Source organism: Stegodyphus dumicola, chromosome 11, assembly GCF_044657685.1.
Source record: "Stegodyphus dumicola isolate Sdum_Otavi_A_Nest chromosome 11, ASM4465768v1".
Lineage (NCBI taxonomy): Eukaryota > Metazoa > Arthropoda > Arachnida > Araneae > Eresidae > Stegodyphus > Stegodyphus dumicola.
In genome coordinates, this window is record NC_140778.1 from 56,134,055 (window position 1) to 56,159,193 (window position 25,139).

The 25,139-nt window shown below is 32.8% G+C and overlaps 1 protein-coding gene across 1 annotated transcript; it reads right to left on the minus strand.

Moving 5' to 3' along the window:
• Positions 1 to 398: 398 nt before the first annotated feature.
• On the minus strand, positions 399 to 23,776 carry LOC146994015 (uncharacterized). Its single transcript, XM_085826720.1, has 2 exons — positions 21,067 to 23,776; positions 399 to 5,782 (listed from the first exon to the last, which is right to left on the minus strand). Exon 1 carries the CDS (start codon positions 23,115 to 23,117, stop codon positions 22,500 to 22,502), a length of 618 nt encoding a protein of 205 aa, XP_085682846.1. The 5' UTR covers positions 23,118 to 23,776; the 3' UTR covers positions 399 to 5,782; positions 21,067 to 22,499.
• Positions 23,777 to 25,139: the final 1,363 nt, after the last annotated feature.

The following is a 25,139-nucleotide window of genomic DNA, read 5'->3' on the forward strand; positions in this document are numbered from 1 at the left end:
AAAAGTACCTTTTAGTTTTAATAATATATCTATTATTTCATTATATTCATTAATTAGTATCATTTCATTATATTTATTAATATGCTTCTAGGAACGCAAAAAAAAATTTCAAATTTACTTCAGCTTCTATGCAATTAGCGATGTTCATAATATGCATTACAACCTTACTTATCTAAAAATTGCTAGTGTACTTTACTTTCACAGTTCATAAGCAGAAATAAAAATTTCCAATAACATGGAATTTAAATATCTTAACTCTTCAATGCAGGGTGATGCATATATGAAATCATACCAATTTTTACTGAATTTAGCATTAAAAAAATATTGTTACATTATTTTCTTCCTTCATGTTCATACGGGGTTCGTTTGGATTTGAAGTGAATAATGACGACACTTGATGAAGTATCAAAACACACTTTATTTACCAATATTCTCAGTACAGCTCCAAAATCACTTTTTCACGAACTGTCATAAACACGCTGACACGTTCAGCGACACAGCCTTCACACTGTCAGGCAATAACGGTGGAGACAGCTTCACCGCAAAGCACAGTTTCCGACTCTGGTCGTTCTCGGAACTCCACGTACTTTTGGGACTCTCCACATGATGCACTCGACGATACACAAAAGTAAAGCTCTCGACTCAGCACAGTCTAAGACAAAACTCGACGATGCACTAAAAGGCTCTCTCGATGCACTCGACGACCAACTGGGCACTAAACTTCGAGACACTCGCTCAATGACTATCAGCTCGCTAGACAAGGCACACACACTAACTGACTATGAACCAGCAGGGTTTATATAGCTTTCGGCTTGTGTTCAGGAACATTCTGGGCTAAACCAGTAAGAATTCGTTCCAGAAGGTTCTCCAACCGTCCATGGTATATCGCCAATTTTGTCGCCAAATGTGGCAACCCTGCCCTCCTTTGCCATTTTATGGCAACCCTAAAACTGCTTTGCGGAGAAGCTATCTTACCACGCCTTTACATTTCGTAACAATATAAAGCAGACAGTTTACTGGGTTGATTTTTATCTTAATATATCCATATCAATGTTTAGGTCTTCTTTTCCTCAGTAGATGCAGCATAAAAGTGAACTCTTTATTTTATTAGTGCCAAGTACATAGAATTCATTTCTGTTTTTTTCAGTGGTAAAGCTAGTTTTATTTGATATTAGAGACTTAAAAATTTTATTATATATAGCTGAAGGTATGTACTTTTCATTTCTATGTTAAAATTCAACCACGGAATTGTTTTAAATTGAAATATTTCAATTTTTCTCCGATTACTTTCATCATGCATCACTATGTTTTACTCTAGAGTGCAGTTTGATGCATATATGAACCAGTTTAAAATCTGGAGTGGATTTTTAATTATAAGACTTCATAATACCTTTTATTTCTGGCTTGTTTTTATATAAGTAATACCTACTCGATATTTGCATGCATTGTTATTATTCAGAGTCATAAAATATTAATTTTATTTCTCTAACTATGTAGCATGTATATTATTTGTTTATATTAAAAATTCCTTTGATTTTGTTCATTTAGTGGGTAATTAATTATTTTCAAACCATTTTTATGTGGACTCGATGGATTTGCTCATAAGTTTGAGATATACTCCACAATCGCTTAGCAAATGAGGCAGAACTGGGCGCCAGTGGAAATGTCATTAAACACTATAGAAAGATTCCTCGAAATTAAAATTTCAAATTGTATTTCAACAACTTTCATAACTTCAATTGACATAATGAAGAGTTTAGTTGATCAGTGCATTCTTTATTTGGGAACTGTGCGAAGAAACAGAATTTCTCATTGCAAGCCTCATTGCAGATGGGAGACTGAAGAAAGAGTCGAGGGGAACAATCTTTGAATACGTTGCAGACTGTGATGGAACTGAAATATGTAATTTAGTGTAGAAAGGCAATAAGAATGTGCTCCTGTTGTATACGTTTACTGGGAAATACCCTATTGAACAGATATCTAGATTTGATAGGAGAAAAAAGAAACAGTTACTGCGGGCTGCCTAAATGTTGCGAAACGATACAACAAACATATGGGGCAATGTAGATTTGCCGAATAGCCACATAAAAAGATAGAAAATAACTCAGAGTTCAAGAAAGTGGTATATGAGACATTTTTTTTTTTTTTTTAAACCACTTCTTAGACTCTGTAGTCATAAATGTGTGGCTGCTGTAAAAATATGTGTCTCTACAGAATGGATCCAACTCCTAAGGATTTGCTAAACCTGGTTGCCTTTTGGGTTGAGCTATCTGTTGAACTGTGCAAAATGGGCGAAAGTTCAGTTCCTAAATGTGGAAGAGCAAACGGTCTTTTAAAAAATGATTACAATGTGAACAGACAGATGGGCCCTGCATTAAACATTCCTCCATCCTGCGTCAGACAGGATCAAGTTCAACATGTTCCCATATGAAAATGAAAATTGCACTCCTTCTAAAATACCAAATTGCAAATTTCAAACATTTATTGTATGCGAATTTTATTTAGACATAATGCGTTGTATCATTATGTCTAAATATGGATGGAAATGGTTTCAAAATTTTCCATACAACATAACTTGCACGATAAATGTAAATGCACAAAGTATTTGAAACATCATTTTTATTTAAATTTTCATCACAATTTAAATTTTTATTAAGTCTGAACATGATTAATTAGAATTAAGTTTCAATAAAATTTTAATTAAAGTCAGTATCTTCTAAAAACAAAAAATCATGCTCTGAAGGGTTAAGTGTCCAAATCCCGTAAGTTAAATACAGAGACATCTGATGGCAATAAATGCTATTGGCCACTGAACTTTGGTACGTGTAAATCCAACGCAATAGTGTAAACGGTCTTTCACCTGCATATGCGTTTCCCCTATGACGCTATGTGTTTGCAATGCACAAATGGAAACGGGGCTTTACAGTAAACATTTAAAAAGAAGGACTAAGCTTAACAGAAAATCTCGAGTCATTTTTCTTGAATGCCGACCCTTCCGCTGAAAGAAGCCGAAAATTCAAAATGGAGCTGCAAAATTGTCTACCTCGATATCGAGAAATTTACAATGACATGGTAAAAACTAGTAAACAAAGTAAAATTACAGATTTTTTAAAGAGGAAAGAAGGTTCCAGAACTTTAAACGAAGAAAAAAAAATTCTGAAAATGAAAGCGATCTCATTCCACCGAAAAAACGTTCTCGGTTGATTATACTGAGCAATGAATGACAAAAAAACTAATTAAAGTTGCGTTATTTTTTTGTTCGACATACATTTAGATTTTTAATAAAAAATTAAAGTTATTTATGTAGAAATAAAAAAAATACTTGGTTTTAATAAGCTTTCAGAATGTAACTCTCTTTTTTTGTATTGGCTCTGAGCCTTGTACAAATGGTTTTTTCACACAACACGGCATTTTCTAGGAATCTATCTACCGTGTTATAGGAGTGTTACCAGTAATATAAAGAGAGAGCAATGCAGAATAAATAATATAGTACTTTTTATTGATCTAAAAGGAATGGTTTGATTACCTTCGATATTTCTACCATTTTGAGGTACTTTTGAAGGATATGGTTCAGTTAAAATCATTTAGGCATAAATCTTATACATTATTCACAATACTACTCTTCTATCATTGAGCAAAGTGAGAGTAATACTCTATTACAGACGGTGTTTACACATTTTTGTAACGAATGGTTACACATTTTCCATGAATTTAAATATTCATTTAAAAATACAAACGTGAGTGTCATCAAATTGGAATAAGGTTTATTTATCCTCTGCAGCATTAAAAATATTCTTTTCTTTAAAATGTTGCTGAAAATAAACAATGTATCGAAGGCTATATTTTTGCGCTGTCCATAGGAAAACACTCTTAATCAGTTATTAAAAAAGATGTGAAAAACATGGTTTTAATATTTCTACTCATAAAATAAATGACATAATTAATATGAAAGGAAAGAAACGTCAAAGTTTACATGTCACTGGGAAAATGGAAAAAAAATGTGTACCCAACAAAGGTAGGTACAGTTCTTATTAAATTTAAAGTCGCATCTCATGTTTTAAAGAAAAATCTAATCCCCCCAAAGAGCTATTGCAAAATCTTTAAATATCTCTGTAGGAACTGTGAACAAAATTTTAAAATCTGATTTAAATCTAATCGAAAAAAAAAAAAAAAAAAACCATGACGTTCATCGCCCAATGCCGAAACATGTTTCTCAGCATAAGACTATGTACAGATTGCTGTATGAAAATTATTTCGCAAGTGAAAAATGGAAATATACAGTTACAATTGATGAGGCTCAGATATACTTATCTGATTGCAATAGAAAAAAATCGATTTATTGGCCGAAAAAGACTTAATATGTTGGATCACAGAAAACGAGTTTTTTTAAAGGTTTTACGGTTATTACTGGATTCTCTTATAATGAAAACTTAAAATCAGGAAAGTAGGAAAAAAAGTCAAAATTAATTCGGATTACTATTAGAAATATGTTAACGCTTGTTTTAAAAGTAGAAATTCCATCTCTTTATCCAAACAATCTTCAGTGCGTTAAGTTCCATCAGGATAAAGCTCCAAGCCATACCTCTAAATCTTGCTGCTCTATTTTTTGAAGAAATGAAACTGGAAGGATTTGAAGAAGTCCGATTTTAGAAATTTTGGATAATCATCAGTTCTTAAAAGTAAGGCAGATAATCTGCATTGCAAAAGAAAACTTCATACTGAGATACTTTCAAATGTTCCTTAGTTCTCTCAGCAAATAAACCATCCAAATGCGAGTAAACACGGTATTTAGTTAGCATCATATTGCTATACGCAAAACTGCTTTTGCAAGTTATATTATCATTGCTCTTCAGAAAATGGTTTTACAATTTATCTTTAAAAGCTAGTAATGAAATATCCAATGTGAATCACCTGAAAAATTAGAGGTATAATAACTTAACGATGGAGCAACTGCAACAAGTCATGAATGTTTCGTAAGCCACTCACTAAAAATTTTATAATATTCAAAGTACTTATAGGTTACAAATGATTTCAGAATTTTTCCGTGCATTGCTCCCAAACACTATAATATAAAAACTATACAAATATTTCAGAAAAATTCAGCGTATAAAAATTCAGTGCAATAATGTATTTATTAATGTAATTAAGTACAGTATAACATGTGAAATTTGCCTTTTGCAAGACAGTCTCTCATATTTAATCTTTGAATGTTTCGTAATCATTGCACTGTTTTCTATTCTTGCTATAAATACTTCAGTGATTTGCACAACATAAGTTTATGCCAATCACATACGATTTTGTGCAAACTGTAATAAAATTGAGATACATTCTTTTACCTATAATATAATATCACTTTTAGGAGATGGTGTGAAATAGATGTCAGAATAAAAATCTCTTAAAATTTTAACTTCCCTAACACAATGTAATAACTCAGTTTCTCTTCTGAAACAGCTTATGTTATATCTTGCACTACATTGCTCAGCATAAAATACCAACAAATCACCAACTCAGAGCTTGCAGGTCTAAGTGGTCCAACCTTTTCTTTCACATGTTCAAAGTCTAAATTACAAGTGTCTAAATTGCTCAAAACTGTCATGTCTGAATGAACATGACTCAAACTGTCATGTCTCAGGTTTGCATCAGCTCAGTCAAATTACCATTCAAAAGCAGCCATTCAGATGAGATTAAAATTCATGTGTGTTTCTTGGACTCGGAAATTGTTGATGCAAATGAACCTTTGGAATATTCCTAGGGTACACTGAGTACTGATGCTGGATGACGGCTGAAAGAAAAAAAAAAAAAATTAATGTATCAGATGCATTATTTTCTGACTATATAAAAATTCTAGCTACCGTCTTTTTCTGAAAATAAAACACTGTCTTACTTTCTTTTTTGGTCCAAAATTCGCACTAGGGCTTATTTTCGGGGAAAGGCAAAAATAAAAGTATATTTATATATTTTTATTTACTATTTATTTTACACAGAATACAGAAATTTAAATTTATTCAATTACAGTCATGTCATCTTCTTCTGGAACATCGTCATAAATAAAATTCTGAATCATATTCTAATTTTCTTCCAAATCCATGTCCTGTTGAATCATTGGTTCGAATCTCTCATGTCTTGTAATATAGCTATTGGTAAATGAATACTTCTTGTCTAAGTAGCCTGTTCGTAGGGCATTGGAAACATCACTATCAGTTATTTTGTCCCATGAATTTTTTACCCATCAATCACCCCTTTTGATTTTCGACTCATTCTGTGGGGGTTGGAAAAAGGTCGCTGCGTCGTATGTGTCTCAGGGGTTACGATTCAGCCCAAATTTCATCCCGATGAGAGTCTGCCGATGCTAACGGATGATGAAGCCTTTCCTGTGAACATATCTCTCTCGGGGCAAATGGTGAACTGGTTAAGATAAATTCCAAGAATTAATTTGAAACGAACTGTAGAGGTAAACAATTAATTTCTCAGAATATTTTGTTTAAAAAATTTCTCTGAAATATGAGTTAAATCAACAGCATCTTTTAACGAATTCTTTTTGTCACATTATTTTAACTAGGGATTATTTTCGTGAGATGTCTTATTTTACAAAAAGTTCCGAAAATCACAATAGGGCTTATTTTTGGAGGATGTCTTATTTTCAGAAAAAGACAGTAATATCAAAAACTGATAAAATTTTTGAAATATGAAGTATTGATAAATTATTGTACACCTTACACAAAAAAGGGGGCACAGTTCTCCCATTCTACTGGGCCGATTGACGAAATTTAACTTTTGTTTATCATATCTTGGGAACGCGACTTGGAATATATATTAGATTTACACACAACATTGTTCTGACCAGGGCTGTGGAGTCGAGTCATGGAGTAGGGCAGATTTTTGGGGTAAAAGAAGTCAGAGCTGGAGTCACTAAAAACAGTTCAACTCCAGTTTTCATTGGACAGTTTAAATTTGAAATGAAATTAAAATTGAATTGAAAAAATTAATGACAAACTGAGTTATTATCTTTATTTATGGACTATATACATTAATAAATAGTTATTTTCTATTTTATTGACATATTAATTAATAAATATAAGGGAGGAGGATGGATGTGATATTTGCCATTAGTGATTAAACTGATTCATTTAGTTACAAATTTCACTGGTAAATTTATGTAAGCAACAATAGCAGCAAAAACTCCCATAATTGATGGCATTTTGAAGAAGTGAGCAGGAAAATGAGCAATTATTGAACAAGCAAAGTCATAAAGAAGTACATATTTAATGATAAAGAGGTTGTTAGAATTAAGAACTTTTTAGAAGATTTAGATAACCCTAATGTTTCACTACGTGTGAACGTAGTGAGTGTGGAATGATCTTGCAGAATTGGAAACTCTTCTTTCTACACTGTCTATATCCACAAAAAAAGCTGCGATCTGAAGAATTCACAGAAATCTTATGCAGTTTGTTGGAACATAGAAATCTTATGCAACAGTTTGTTGGAAGGTTTTAATGCCTGTAAAATTTGAAAGGTGTACAACCAGAATTGTAGATGTTTTTGTAACATATGCCACATTGTTACATGAGCAGGACTGGATTTAGATTTGATGAGATCCTAAGCTATTTGAGATATGGGGCCCTTTATGAGGGATATGAGTCATTTTTTTTATATGGGATATGCTATAATTATTCAGGGGAGCCCAAGCTATAGCTTGTTCAACTTAAACATAAATCCGGCATTGTATTTGAGGCATGACAAGCTGATTTTGTAAGACTTTGTAGAAACATTTCATGAATTTTTTGACAGTTGTTCATCCTGGGCTGCTTTTTTTACAGAAGCAGCCCATGTCCTGAAGCTGCTCCACCCATCGTTCAATGGTTCTTTACCAAATTTTGTGGAAAAATGTCTTTGAACAACAATAAATGATGATGTTTGGTGTATTTCAAAATACAGTACATTTTCTCCTGCATGGATGGTGCCATACTGATTAACTGCGCCTCTAGTGGTGATTCGAAACAGAAATATTTTTCATTGTTCCCGGATACAACATGTATAATTGTATTTTCAGAATTAATTTGTTTTGGCTTAATAAATCAATTACGTAATTTGTACTGTGCTATTCTTTTCACACCATTCAATATGAAACAGCCTGTATATTTTATCTGGCAACCAACTTATGCAAGTGGTTCTAGAATTCGAGGGTTACGTTTGTGATTTCTGCTTCTGATTAATATATAAACACGAGATATAATAAAATATGATGGCTACGCTAAGAAATGATTGGCAACCTTAAAGCTGACTAATCTAAATTTGGTGCTCTCCTCTCTAAATCAATCTGATCTCCCAAATTTCAGACCTTTCTAAGTTAAATAATACTCCTGAAAAAGGAACAAAAACCTAAAATTAACCAATCACAGCTTAGCTATACTTATGCACCTACTTAGTATAAATACTGCTTCGCAAGCAGCTACATCGTTCCTTTTCCTAACCTCTGCCATCTCTAATCTGCTAGGCCCTCCTTTATTCTTTATCTAAGATGGCATTATGTGTAGATAAAAATTATTGTAATTGCTTGATCAGAAAGTTTATCATCTACAAAGAAATGATTCCGATGTGCCTAAAAATAAAGATGGTCACTCAGCCATCAAGACTATGCCTTTAAATATCACATATGAAAGAGCAGGTAGGCTGTGTACCTGCTGCCTCAACTCTAGTGGAAAAGTATCTGCAAGTTCGTCACTCTAAAAGTTAGATATCATCAAGGTGATTTAACGGTGTGTTCAAAAGTGCTTTGATGGTCACCGAACTGCTTGCTTCCTTCAGCTGTTACGCAAATAAAATATCACAGTGATCCTGTAACAGTGATAAAGAGCATGATTTATTTCCCATAAAAATCCCAATGGATACTGTGCACATGTCTACTGAATGTTGTTTTTCCTGTGTCTACACTAATGTGAATCAAGATCGATCTCTGTAGCATGATCAGTGATGACATCTGTGAAAATTTCTAATGGTGTGTTTACGTGTGTTATCCAATATTCAAGTATTGTGCACCCCCCCCTTTTTTTTTTTTTTTTTTTTCAAAAGTGTGAAATTCATTCACTGTCACAATTAGTGCAAATTCTTAAAAAAAAAAAAAAAAAAAAAAAAAAAAAAAAAAAAAAGCGTACTTCATTCTGCAAATTCTTCAGAAAAAATGCGATTCAGTGGTGATTATTGCAAATTTTTCAGTGTTTAGTTTTTGAAAAAAAAAGTAAAAATTAACAATAGAAACAAAGTCTCAAGCTAAGTCAACAGAAAAAAACATCATTATGGCCTGACAGCATTAGAAAGAACATTCAAATTGGAGGTGATGAGAAAAAAAAAACAAAATAACAGGAAAATATGGTTCAAACTACTTAAAATTTGGATTTATTGCAGAACTTGGGAACTGAGCTGGCAACTTTGTATTATCTGTTCTAAGAGTTTATCTAACGTTGCTGTAAAACCTTCAAAACTTGAAATCAAAACACCCAGATTTAGTTAAGAAAAAAATTGAATATTTCCAAAGGATGCATAAAAATATGCAAAAACAAGTAGGTGTTTTAAAAAATATGGTTGTTGAAGATAAGTCCTTATTATAGGCTTCTTATCTGATAGCACTTCAAATGGCAAAAAGTACAAAGCCATACACAATTGGAGAAGAATTACTTAAGCCTTGCATGTTGCAAGCCTGAGAAGAGGTTTTGAGAAAAAAAGCTGCACAGAAATTGAAAATAATTCCTTTGTCCACTAACACTGTTAAGCACAGAATTGAACAAATGGCTGCTGAAAATATTTAAAATCAAGTTATAAAAATGGTAAATTTCACCATTTTATTCAACTTGATGAATCTATGGACATAAGCAACAAGGCACTTCTTTGTTTTATGAGGGTTGAGCGTGAAGGAAAATTACATGAACTCGCTTAACTTGCCAGGCAGAACAACGAGCTGTGAGATTTTTAAAGCGCTTGATAGTTATTTCCTGGAACGTAGAATTGAATGGAAAAAATGTGTTGGGATATGTACAGACAGTGTTGCAAACATGACTGAACATTACTCAGGAGTTATTGCAAAGGTGAAGAATGTTAGTCATCCAGACTTTCTGCCTACACACTGCATTACACATAGTGAGCACCTTGCGGCGAAAAAAATTTCCCCAGAACTACAATAAGTATTATCAGATGCTATCAAAATCACAAATGAAATTCGACACAAAGCCTTAATTCTTGAATATTTAAAACGCTATGTGAAGAAATCAATCCGCATTATACTCATCTAAACACTGAGGTGAGATGGCTTTCGAGGGGCAAAATACTGACCCGACTCTTCATTCTGCATAAAAAAATATCAAATAATATTTTCAGCAGGAAAATAATATAAATTTGAATATGAGGGGTAAAAAAACTGTTTATGATACAGGTCATCTTTCAGCGTTAAAACTGTTGCACACTGGTAGTTAGTCCTGGCTAATGAGCTTCCCTCCTCTTTAGCACATAGCTCAGAAGTGCTTTTCATATTGTAAATAATTCTAATCCTATCATGGACATAATTAGAAAAAGGGCATTTGGTAACATGATTTCAGGAAGCTCGCCCGGTGCCTCTTATTTGAGTATTCCTGGTAAAATTATATTTAAGATTAATGCAGAATCCTCCCTCTCATTATTCTTTAGTGTTATATCTGTTGGAGACGGCTGCTGCAGACAGTCGATTACGTAACAGCTGGGCGAAGTCGACAGAAGGAGCGCCACATTTGATTGAACTATTTTTTATTATTCTTATTTTTTTTCTTTAACTGCGAACAAAGCAGGGAAATTCCCTTTTCACAAAGTTATATATATGCACTTGATAGAGTAATGTAACGTTTTCCACTCATGTGAGATATCCATATTAAAATCTTTATATTAATAATGCCTGTCGTGATTATTTAATTTGTAACCTGCACATTGTAGTCCTGAGAGTTGCAACATAGTAAATCCGCAACTTTATATTTTTGATGAAATATGGATATAAAAGTTTTGAAGGCAAAGCAAAAGTTGCTGAGAACAGCATTTACGGTATGCTGCAACGATATAGCTCAGAAGATCAAAAACAACAGTTTAAAAAGTGACGAAGTCAGTGCGTTGTTTAAACAGATTCGGGACAAATTCACACGTTTGGAAACAACTGAAGAAGTTTCGAATTTGCTGCTAAGTGATGATACCCTTCAAGACGAATATTCCGAAGATATTTTGAAAGCAGAAGAATACCGAGACAAGTTCTGCTTGATTTGTTCGCTGTTAGAAAATGCAAAGAAGGGAAATTCGGTTACGGAAGGAACAACTGAGCAAAAAAGGAAATTCAAGCTTCCAAAACTTGAAATGAGGAAATTTAGTGGAGAACCGAAAGACTTTCTTGCCTTTTGGTCTCAGTTTGAAAAAATTCACAAAGATGATTCTATTGTGGATGAAGACAAATTTCAATATCTGTTACAATGTGTGGTAGCAGATTCTAAGACTGGTAGCAAGTTTTCCGCCAACTAAAGAAAGCTATTCAAAGGTGATTGCACAATTTAAAGAACGCTTCGGGAGCGATGAACTTTTGGTTTAGATTTATGTACGGGATCTACTTTCCATAGTAATGAAAAATGCTGCTGGTCGGAATAAAGGAGATTTAGATGAACTTTATGATTTACTTGAGAGCAAGCTTATGGCACTCGAAAGCCTAAGAACTAAGGAAAAATTTGCAGAATTTTTAGAACCACTTCTTGAGTCTTTACCAGAAACTGTTCTTCGTGCGTGGGAAAGAAGCCGCTCGATGGAAGATACTACGTCACAGCAAGATAGTGAACATTCTTTGGATAAACTTTTGTGCTTTCTCTGAAACGAAGTGCAAAGTGAGGAAATGATTAAGCTCGCTCTTACCGGGTTGGGAGCTTCACGTTCTGCACATTCGCGTCCACATTCCGATGATGCGGATTGCTCTACAGTTGCTACCTTGGTAAATGTTCAAGACAATACAAGTAGGCAAAATTTACATTGTATTTTTTGTGAGAAATCTCACAATTCTGCCGAATGTTTTTCTGCTCACAAAATGTCTTTAGAAGATAAACGAAAGCTTTCGGTGCAAAAGCGTGCCTGTTTTCGCTGCCTACGAGTTGGACATAGTTCACAGGCATGCAAAAATAAAGTAAAATGTTTAACTTGTGATAAATTTCACTATACCATTATGTGCTCAAATGGCGAACCTGTAAAGCCAAATGAAACTGACAGTACTGTTATTTCAAGTAATGTATTGTCTAATCAGTCAATTGTTAATGAAAATGTGTATTTGCAAACACTTGTTTTAAAAATAGTACTCGAAGGTAGACAACTTACAGTTCGTACGATTTTGGAAGTGGTTTTCAGAAATCTTATCTTTCAGAAAGGGTCATCGTGCTTTTGCAACTGCGTCCTAAATCGAAACAAACCATTATACACGGTTTGTTTGGGGGGAGAGAGACAAGTCCTTATTCCAATTTAGTGTTTGATGCTAATTAAAAAAATTTTGAGGGCACATATGACCAAGTACTTTCTCAAAACAAAATATGTGAATGTGTTCCAAAAGTAGTTGACTCCAATATCCTAAAAGAATTAAAAGAAAGAAATATTTCCTTGTCTGATTTGCAAGCTAAAGAATATGACATTGAGTTGCTTTTAGGAGCAGATGCCATTGGGGACATTATTACTGGCAGCTCTCTGAAACTGTACTTGGGTGTAACTGTATTTGAGACTAAATTCGGATACCCTGTAGTTGGTAAAGTAAACAGCTTATCCAAAGAAACTACTTCAGCTACTATTCCAACATTACCAGAAAATAATTTGTGCAATAATGTAGTTTCGTTGCATTGTGCTAATATTAGCGTACCCAAACTCTGGAATTTAGATGCCTTTCGTCAAAATTCGATTGATCAGAGCCGAATCCAGGGTAGCATCGTTAAAATCTCTGACAATACCCCGGTTAGAATCGATGTCCTGATGCATAGAAGCGAGACTGGTTCACTCAGTATACGCTGCCTTAGATTTGCCTGATTTGAAAATTATTGCATGGAGTGACTCTATGGTAGCACTCTGATGGATTAAGAACTGTGGTGATTGGTCAGTTTTCGTTATGAACAGAGTAAAAGAAATAAACAGTCTGATTAACCGGATGATTTAATCCCACTTTCCCCAGCCATGTTTTTCTTTCCGGATGTTGATTTCTGCAATTCAAAAGGTCTCCGAAAAAGGGCTAGACATCACGAAATACTGCTTAATGATTTAAGGCATAGATTTAGGAAAGAATATTTAGGCCTTCTGATTCAAAATAAGAAGGATCCATCGTCAGAGCTACGGTTGGGTGAAATTGTCCTAATGGGAGATGACATCAAAAAACGGATGTATTGGCCTTTAGCTAAGGTCCTTTGACTAATTCCTGGGAAAGATGGCAAGGTGAGAACTGTAGAACTGAAGACTCATGCTGGTACGCTGCTTCGTCCCATTCAATGGGTCTTTCCGTTGAAAGTGCAGTTAACGGACACACCCATTCATCCCATACACGATAACTTTTTACTAATCATATTTATTCTATTTCTAATGATGAGCATTCAGATTCTAATTACTCTAGTAACATCCTGCAAGGTGCTAAAGTGTCAAGATTTGGACATATGATCAAGGTGCTTTAGAAATTAGATCTTTTCGATCAGGTACTGTATGTCTTCGAGCCAACCTGCAGTCGATTCAAAGAGGGGGAGAATGTTGGAGACGGCTGCTGCAGACAGACGATTACGTAACGGCTGGGTGAAGTCGACAGAAGGAGCACCGCATTTGATTGGACTATTATTAATTATTCTTATTTTTTTCTTTAACTGTGAACTAAGCGGGGAAATTCCCTTTTCACTCAGTTATATGCATGCACTTGATAGAGTAACGTAACGTTTTCCGCTTGTGTGAGATATCCATATTAAAATCTTTATATTAATAATCCCTGCTGTGATTATTTGTAACCTGCACGTTGTAGCCCTGAGAGTTGCAACAATACCCTTTCCAATATATTATATTGTAGTGCCATCAATATCTTTCTTCAATAACTCTGAGCAAAGTTCTGGCACAGTGGTTATGCACAGCAACTAAAAAACATTCTTTTGTTTCTTGGCAAGTCCACTGCATACCCACTGGGACAGAGAGATATGACCAACACATAGTTAACATCAGTTAAAAAATACAATATTGTTGAAGTTTTTCTTGAACTTCAACAATATTGTATATTTTAACTGACTTTATATAAATTTATATAAAGAACATGTTTTCAAACATATAACCATTATTACAGATAATTGTTCAAATTAATGGTAAGAATTAAAAAAGAGAAGTATAAAAGTTAATAATACTGGAGTTATATATATATCATAATATAAAATATTAAGATGAAAAAAAGTACGTAGATTTAATTAATCACAACAATAATTAATCATTTACAATGTGTTCTATGTGTGTGGTTTACCATCTCAATGCAAATGCTACACTTTGCCTTACGCGATTTTCTCCCCCAGCAGAGCTTTTCCCCAGATACTGGGCTGAAGAGGGAATTTTTGGAAAGTGCCATTTCCCTCTTGGCATCAAAAACTTCCTCACGAGGATACAGCGATTTTTTGTGATTCAAGATGGCGGAAAAAACTGCACTAAGTTCCACTTATCTGAGTTTTCCCAGCACCGAGCATAAATGAAACAAATGAATAAATAAAAATTAAGAAACTGACTTTTGATGCTATCTTCATTTTGGTGCCACTTCAATTTGAAGTAGAGCTTGATTTAATTTTTTTTTTTTTTTTTTTTTTTTGGTGCACTTTCTTTCAGAGTGAATTGATTGTTCCTGAAGAAATTTTATGGAAGATGTTTCATCATTAGTCAAGTTCTAAATTTTCATAACCATAGTAAATACAATAATAATAAAAATACAAATGATTGTTACACCTTTAGAGTTTGTATTTTCGTTGCCAATTTTAAAAAGGAATTCTTTTACTTTTTAAACAACTAAACACTGCAACGACTTTAAACATTGGCGACTTTATGAAACAATATCTTTGGCAAGTTTACCCAAACATTTGGTGATGACTACGGTCCCAATAACAGAACAGAAAGAAATTATTTAATAACAATAATATTGAATCATCAAATAATTGAAGAATTTGATGAAAAGTTTTTTTTTATTTAATAGTAATCTAATTTAATAATAAATTATTTTAATTACAAATATTCTATGATATGTTTTAACAGTTTGTTTTAATTCTCTTTCCCAAACAAAATGTGATTTAATTTTTTCGCTAATCTTTGGAATATGGTAACAGGCAGTTTGGCGACATTTTGGTAGGCGACAAAGGTTACTTACCTAGGACTTTGGCAATAATGTGAAAAGTACCCAGTTCCAATTATGGATTATTTTGTCTGACAGAAATGAGAGATCATGAGATATGTCATGTGACATTTATGGACAAATGACAGCTCTTTAACCCCTTCGCGCCGACTGTCACGTATACGTGCCAGCAACGAACACACTTATCTACCGGTCGACACGCAGGCGTGCTAGAGCATTGTTGCATTTACTACCGACTGTCACGTATTTGTGCCAGTACCTTGGAACGTTTTTCAAACTATAATTTCTGCTACAAGATGGCACTGTATGTCCATATGGTTTCAGATACACGTACATCAGACCTTCTACTCGAAATGAGAGAAGCATGACTCACATACATGTGTTTTTGATTATATAAACAAACGGGGAACTAAATGTTTCCGAATGGCGTGATTTATGACGTCTCTTTAAATCGCACTTTATTCGCATGTGGTAGTTGTTTATTGTAAGTTTTATATGGACTAAAGCGTTGAGTATTTCGGTTTACAGTTCAGTTTTTAAAAAATAATTAGATCTCGTTAGACGTGAATTCTTTCTGTTTTTACCGTTTCGATGTCGAAGCGTTGAAAATGTTTAACAGAGCATGAAATAGCAGAAATGATGCAAAATATTTCAGATATTGATTCTGAAATTCTAATATTCTGATATTGATTCTGAAAGATTAACTGAAAGACATTTTCCAAAACTTTGTTCAAAAGAGACTGATAAGAAAATGAGACGACGATGCTTCGTTTGTTCACATTCCCGGAAAAATCCTCCAAAACGGCAAATGAGTTATTACGAGTTCAAGGAATGTAACGTAGGACTGTGTGTAGATCCCTGTTTTAAAATTTTTCATACGAAAAGAGAATTTTAAGTAATATATTTAGTTTTCCGATGTATAATGTTAAAAGTCATAAAATGGTGAGTAATTAAAATAAAATGTGTAAAATATGCATTTAAACAAGAAATAAGGTAATTAAAGTATATATATATAAAAATATCTATAAAGCATAAGCCGTTTAAAAACTCTATAGAGCATTATTAAACAATGCGTTGATACTTCGGAAATTTCATGGATTTAGGCTTAGTAGCAAAAAAGCCCCCGGCCCTGAAGAGACGCTCGCGGAAGACACTGCCGGCCTCCGCGATAAGCACGCGTTTTCGCTACCCGGCTCGAAGGGGTTAATCGGAAAAGGGGGGAAATTTGGAAAAGTATCTGCTGTACTTTATAGCATATTGTATTTAGCTTCATTTTGTATTGTGTGAAACAGTGTTGCTTAATTTTTGGATCTTATGGCCCTATCTAAAGTGAATTTGAAATTTTTATTGCGTTTATCTGATAATCCAAAAGAATTGCTTGAATAGTGTATGAGTGTAGAATTAATTGCAGATAAGTATGAATGTCCAACATGTGGGAATGAAATGAGATTGTGTGAAAGGAAGGATATTACAGATAAGTTTGAATGGCGGTGCAAGAAATCTGGTGAAAATGGACATTTTGTGATCTGCCATGCACTCAAGATTCTGTAGAAGATTAGGTAAGTTAATATTTTTAATCATTTCAGGATATTATTTTTATGCATTGTTCTAAATATAAGGAATAAATAAATGAATATGCTATTACTGGAAAATTTTTATTAGCAATGAATTAGTTTAAAGTAATTAAAATTTTAAGCTAATTTTTATGAATTTAATGTATGTGTTTATATTTTAAGTAGTGTTTTTTAATTTAATTATATTTTAATTAAATGATAGTTATTTTGTGAATTATATGTTTGTAGCATTTTGGAATACGTTTCAGTAGAAGTAAACGTGCATGGAAATAATTTAAATATTTGACACTAAGTATTTGCAACCATTTTTAATGTTTGCGTTATAAATTCGCAGGTGACGTTTATAATAGATAATTTAGTGGGAAAAGTTTTTGGATATTTTATTTATTTTATATGTGCAAATGTTCATCCTTCGAAAGGGTATATACTTTTTCGCGATCAGGTAATTTCGTATATGCCCTTTTTACCAACTTTAAAGATTCACAAAATTTTCCTGCATTTTCGTGCAAATTTTTTTAATTTATGAGAAAAAAGCAGTGTACATGGATAAAGTCAAGAGTGTGTGCAATGCCATTTTTTTGCAATTCTGGGATGTTTTTTAAGTAAAAATAGGTCGACGTGTACATGGTTACCGTGTATGTGCCATTCTGAAAATTGCGGCACGGAGTTTGCAATTCTGCACTTTCTCCCAATTTTGCAATTAATATTCGTCATGTTTAAGCACCTTTATTCCATAAAATTTCTAGCATAAGCGTAATTCGGCTAGCAGATTGTTGGAAAAAATGTTGAGTAAATAAAAAAAAAGAAATATGTCTTTACTTTGTGAAGACAAAATGGCGCCGGAAAAAAAAGTAGAAGGTTGCTGTAGCAGGGCTGGTCGCCAAATTTTCGCCAAAAATCAACAAGTTACCATAATCCAAAGATTAACCAAATTGATAATCCGGAATCGCGGAAGTCCCGATGAGTCCGGATTAACGACTTTTGACTGTAGATGATTTAAATGTAAAACTTTTTGGATATTTTATTTATTTTATATGTGGAAATGTTCATATTTGGAAAGGGTAAATACTTTTTCGTGATCAGGTAATTTCATATATGTTCTTTTTACCGGGTTTAAAGATTGAGAAAATTGTCATGTATTTTTGTGAAATTTTTCTAATTTATGAGAAAAAAGCAGTGTACATGGATATAGTGAAGAGTGTGGGCAATGCCATTTTTGTGCAATTCTGGGATTTTTTTTAAGTAAAAGTAAGTCGGCGTGTACATGGTTTATGTGTATGTGTTATTTTGAAAAATGCGTAAGGAGTATGGTATTCTGCACTTTTTCCCAATTTTGCAGTGAATATTTGTCATGATTAAGCAGTTTTGTTAGATAAAATTTCTAGCATAAGTGTAATTCGGCTAGTAGATTGTTGGAAGAAGTGTTCAGTAGATAAAAAGAAAAGAAACATATCTTTACTTCGTGAAGACAAAATGGCGGCGGGGAAAAAATAGAGGGTTGCTGTAGGAGATTTGGTCGCCAAATTTTAGCCAAAAAAACGTAAAGTTACCATAATGTAAAGATCAACAATCGATTTTTCCAGATTATAGATCATCAGTTTAAATCTCGTAAGATGGCATGCAGAAATTCTAAAATTAAAAATATGAAACCGTAATTTATGAAATAAAGAACAATTATGATCTAAAGGGTATCAAAATTTACAAAAAAAAAAAAAAAAAAAAAAAAAAAAAAAGCTTAATATTTATTTGTTTACTTTATTAAACATTTCTTTCAATGTAAGTTGTTTAAGTTGCTTCATTTTATGTGATAATACTTTCTCTTTAATTCTATAAACAGAAATAATTTCTTGTTCAGTTACAAAGTTCCGCTGTTCAAGTCCCGTTAATTGCTGTGCCGAGAATACCGACTATCTTGTCAATCGAAATTTTTTCGTTTTCACTAACCTCTCTGTCACATTCTTCATGTCTTTATTCATTTTTTGCACCAATTCCACTTTTTGTTTGTTGGACATCGAAACATACTTTCGTTTTGTAGATCCTTTGGAAAATCCAGCATCGGAAATTCTATTTGACATAATCGAAAGTTCAAGTTTACTTTTATAAAATTGCTCTTACAGTCTGAAAAAAATAATAAGCGGGATACAATTCGAAGATTAAGAAACAACGCAATCATTAACATTAAGTGAAATAGATAATAATTTTAGCTTACACCGTCCGTTATACATTAAACGCGCAGGCGAAAACGTATTCTGCACTTGCGCACACGCATATGCGCAGTAGTCAAGGTCTTACGCGCATGCGTAAAACGCCTGAGCGCATGTGCCAACGCGGCGCATGCGCAGAAAGTTTTTAGTTTTAAGATCCGGATTATAGATCATTCCGGATTATGGGTGTCTGAATTAACGACTTTTGACTGTATTACATTATACACGTCACCAAAGAATTCATAGCGCAAGCATTACAAATACTTATTATCAAATATTTAAATTATTTCCATGCACGTTTACTTCAACTTAAATGTGTACCAAATTCCTACAAACATAAAATTCACAAAATAACTATCATTTAATTAAAATATCACTAAACCATGTACACGTCGACTTATTTTTACTTAAAAAAACATCCCACAATTGCACAAAAATGGCATTGCGCACACTCTTCACTATATCCATGTACACTGCTTTTTTCTCATAAATTAGAAAAATTTCACGAAAATACATGACAATTTTCTCAATCTTTAAACCCGGTAAAAAGAACATATATGAAATTACCTGATCGTGAAAAAGTATTTGCCCTTTCCAAATATGAACATTTCCACATATAAAATAAATAAAATATCCAAAAACGTTTACCTCTAAATCATCTATTACATTATACACGTCACCAACGAATTCATACCGCAACCATTACAAACACTTATTGTCAGATATTTAAATTATTTCCATGCACGTTTACTTCAACTAAAACGTATACCAAATTCCTACAAACATAAAATTCACAAAATAACTATCATTTAATTAAAATATAATTAAATTCAAAAACACTACTTAAAAAATATAAATGAGCACATACATTAAATTAATACATACGTAAATACCCATTTCGAATTCACTTTAGTTACGGCCATGGGATCCAAAAATTCACGAACACTGTTTCACACAACAGAGAATAAAGCCAAATACAAAATTTCCAGATTTTTTCCTGATTTCCCCCCTTTTCCGATTAAAGAACCGTAATTCGTCCATTAATATCACATGACATATCCCATGATCTCTCATTTCCCTCACACAAAATAATGCGTAATCGGAACTGAGTACTGCTCACATTATTACCAAAGTGCCAGGTAGTAACCTTTATCGCCTCCAAAATGTCGCCAAACTACCAGTTACCATATTGTAAAGATCAACCTAAAAATGAAGTTTCTTTCATCAGAGGTTGAAAAAAAGATACATAGTTTTCCATCGACCCCGAAAGTTGAGAGATCCTGCTAAAGTTGTGATAGTTGTTCATACTGATTATTGAAAATATTCAATAAATAATCACAGATCACTCTTTCTTTGGTTAAATAAGTGACAAATACAGATCTCGCAGAAAATTATTCCAGTGAATTATTATCTTTTAAGCCACATCTAGATGTTCTTTCTGACACTCAACTGCTGCTAATTCACTTGACAGTCACAAAAGTGACTTCAGAGTACTTGGACTACATTCCTTTTTTAAAAGATATTCACTAGCTGCAGAGCAAATATTTATCCATTTTCAAATATAAAGTACCATGCATACCATGCAAATTAATACATATTAGTATTGATGATATGATCCTATTACTCTGAAAATACCTTGTTGCTTCCTGTTCTGCAAAAGGCATGTTCAAAATTTAAATTAAAACACAGCAGTAACAGAGTTCATATTCTTTTATATAAAAACATTTACTGAGAATTAATTAGGGTTACATAAAATGAAAGGAAAGATGTTAAGAGTGTTTTGACATCATGCTCATCCATTACTGCAACTTATTCATGCTGCTTAGAGACAGTTATACAGTAGACAGAAAAATATGCATATGACAGTAAATCACAGTTCAGTTTTTGAATAAATATCTAGTATACATAAATTTCTTACCTGCACAATGTTTCCCAAGTTATTCATTTTTACAAGCACCTTCTTATATATTTCAGATAGTGGATTTCTTTACAATATAGGCAAAACCAAGACTCGCCTGAGAACATTTGAGAAAGCATCTATTCTTATTTTCCAGCATCAGATGTGAAAGTCTGGTCTAGATTTTCTGAACAACATACACTAAGGTGTTTGATCCTTGAGCTGGATAGCTCCACTCTTCGGTATCTGGTCATAATACATGGAAATACTTAAAACAATTTTTCATGATGGGCATGAAGAATAACAGCACAGCTTTGATAGGAATTAGTGTTAAAATCAAAAAGAGCCAAATTTATCACAAAGCATATACATGTTACTGAATACACATGATGATAAAACATTTAGTCATGGTGCCTAGAAATTTCAGTATTAGAAGTATTTCAGAATGATAACTTGTATATGAAACATAAAGTCAGACAGGAACAGATGCAAACATTAACTACTTATGGCTAGAGGGTGAAAGCTGTCTATTATGTAAATATATCTTGAAAACCACTTGCATAGACCCACAAGAAAGGGAAAAAGCCTTACTGTTTCTAGAAAGTGTTTGAAAATAATACAATATGCATATTGTGGCTATGGCAATAGTGGCACAGTCTGAAACTGATCTCCTAATCTTTTAATAAGCACATAACGAAGCTCTCTTTTGATCAGAAATCAAAAAATGCCAGCTTGCAGTCCTAATGAGCATGTTACAAAAGAGTACTTTTCAAATTTTTTACTCTTCACAAAATGCAGAGAACCAACCAATTCAGTATAAAGGATTAAAATTTGAGATAGGGTGGGGAAGAAATGTAAAATTCTTAGAATCAGCTGATTCTGAATAAAGTGGATAAGTTTAAACCTTTCCAATGAGCGTAAGTATACATTGCTTTAAACTTCTATTATAAGAAGATATCCTGTAGAGCGCAGATAGGCAACAGCTACTTTAAGCCAAAATTACTTTAACTGACTCATGATTAATCTTCCATGAATTAAATCCTTTCCTTGTACATACAAATAAATGGTTAAAAAAGCATCAGGCTCAAGTGACAAATTACATACCTCATGTAATGAGATTCCCTTGCTATATGGCCAAGCACTTAGTGCATTGGTTAAATGGAGGTTCGTCAAAAGACGCAAGACTTTTCTTTTATATAAATATGTTTCTTCAAATTCTTTTTCTGCCCAAATCCTTTATAAACCATAGTCATTTAAATCATCCATTAGTACAAGAGAGCTTTTACATACCTCACACACAAGATTCCTTTACTGTGTGAATATGCATATGCTTGCTTATATACCATTTTGTCTTAACAATTTGTTACATAATTGATACAGATGAGATTTCTGCCCTGTATGAATAAACTTGTGTTCTTAAATAACTCTTTTCCCTAAGTCACTTGTTATATACTTCACACCTTCTCTTTTGAGTGAATAAGTATATGCTTATTTAAATTACCCTTTTGACTAAATGATTTCTTACATATTTCACATATATGAGGTTTCTCTCCTGTGTGAATAAGCATATGATTATTTAAAAGACACTTTAGACTAAATGACTTCTTGCATTCTTCACACATATGACGTTTTTCTCCTGTATGAACATGCATATGTTTGTTTAAACTACTCTTATGACTAAATGACTTCTTGCATACATCACACACATGAGGCTTCTCTCCTGTGTGCATAAGCATATGGTCCTTTAAATGACCCTTTTGACTAAAGGACTTCATACATATTTCACATATATGAGGTTTTTCTCCTGTATGAATAAGTATGTGATCATATAAACTATTCTTTCGACTAAATGACTTCTTACATACATCACACACATGAGGTTTCTCTCCAGTGTGAATAAGCATATGGTTGTTTAAATTACCCTTCTGACTAAACAATTTTTTACACACCTCACACGCATGAGGTTTTTCTCCTGTGTGAATAAGCATGTGATCGTTTAAACTACCCTTTTGACTAAATGACTTTTTACATATTCCACACACATGAGGCTTTCCTCTTTTGTGAATAAACATATGTTTGATAAATTCACTGTTTTAAATTAGCCTTTTGTGTGAATGATTGATTACATACTTCTTATTTATCTTCCGTACAGGTATGCATGTAATCTTTTAAAATAGTCCTATTTCCAAATGATTCGTTACATATCTGAAACTCCTGCATTTTATAGATAACTATACGCTGACAGCTTTGATATCGTATTACTTACTTACAGACCTCAATATAACGTTCATGCTCTGGATGGATGAAAAGTATACTGCTCAACAGAAATTTGAGTCACAGTACTTCTTGGTGGCTTCATTCTAGCTTTCGGTGTCTTGCGCAAATACATATGTGTTTATCTTGATAAATATATAAATACATATTATGTATAAGACTTCTCTGGTGTGTGATGTATGTGTTTCGATACGATGACTAAATCAAAAAACAGGGAGAGCAATAAACAGTCAATTATGAAGATTTATAACCAAACACAATATTTAAGTAATACTTTTCACAACAACATACACGTTCGAAACTATCCTCATGCACATATAACAACAGTTTATACAAAAACTTGTACCATAGAACACCTTAAAAAGTCGGAACAAATAATTATCTCAGTAATGTAAATAAACGAAAGTGGGATATTGTTCGGAGAACAGCCTTTTGTGCGCCAACTTCGCTCCTTTAAAGATATGGGCGACGCATGTGACGAATAGGGAGAAAAGGAAAATATATGGGGAAAAGCGGGATGAAGATCTGTTTATTTTTGTTTCGTATGTGATTGCTAATTTGGTTCCGTTATATTGCTAAATTAGCATTAAAAGTCGAGTAATGTGTGCTTATAGCAAAAACGCAGAGCAATTACTTTTCGATCCGATTTCATATATGTATTAATATATCACATTCCTGTTCATATGATCTACACATGTATCAGATAACTAGCCACTTTTGACACTTATTTCTGGATGTGTATTATTTTACAACGTTTTTCGCTTTGAAAACCCCAAGTATTGAAACATTATGTGTATGCTTGTGAAAATATTAGATTATATTAGAAATATTAGAAGATATTCTCGTATAACTAACTATACTGTAATCTCATATAACTACGATAGAAATATGCTTCTATTATTTACTTTAAAAATGCAGTATTTGATAGCCTTCCACATACTAGCCATTCTAGAATTAGTTCTGTAATATTATATAATGTTCATTAAATTGTCTTATGCATTATTTTGTCTAAATATTCATTTTCATAAAGAATACATAATCAATGTAGAAAATGCGAGTTCAATATATTTTAAAGACAGGTATAATAAATAAAAGGGAGACTACACATGCAGCCAGATAAAAGTTACCATATTCTAAAAAAAATTAATAAACTGGAAATGATACGAAAGCATAGCCCATGCCACAAAATTCGCTCATGTATTGCTGAGTGGTAAAGCAGAGAATATATATATTTTCTATACCTGAAAAAAAATTTGTTATTAATTGCTGACGAAAAAGCAAGAAAACAATTTTTATGGATAGAAATTTATGTAGCTGAGTATTGAAAGTCTGATACTTCATCGACACTGAAACAGCAATTTATATATTTTATGAAAGTAAAAAAAAAAAAAAAAACGTTCTTTTTTAAAAACTTCAAAAATCGGAATAATTTTCAGAACATATTCTTAAAACAAATTAAGAATACAGTCAAATGTCTTTAATCCGGACTCGTCGGGACTTCGGCGATTATGGATTATCGGTTTTTTCGGATTATAGATCATCAATTTAAATCTGGTAAGATGGCATGCAGAAATTATAAAATTAAAAATATGAAACCGTAATTTATGAAATAAAGAGTAATTATGATCTAAAGGGTAACAAAATTTACAAAAAAAAAGCTTAATATTTATTTGTTTATTTTATTAAACATTTCTTTCAACGCGCACATATGTAAGCATACATTACACATAGTTGATTAGAAAATTGCAACCAGAAAATTATTTGATGTGTATTCGTGATATTTATAATGACGAGAAATTTGATTTAAATCATACCAAAGA

What these genes read in the sequence shown, in the direction of transcription:
- LOC146994015 (XM_085826720.1), bottom strand. Translation starts at nt 23,117, where the DNA reads ATGTTTATTCACAAAAGAGGAAAGCCTCATGTGTGTGGAATATGTAAA.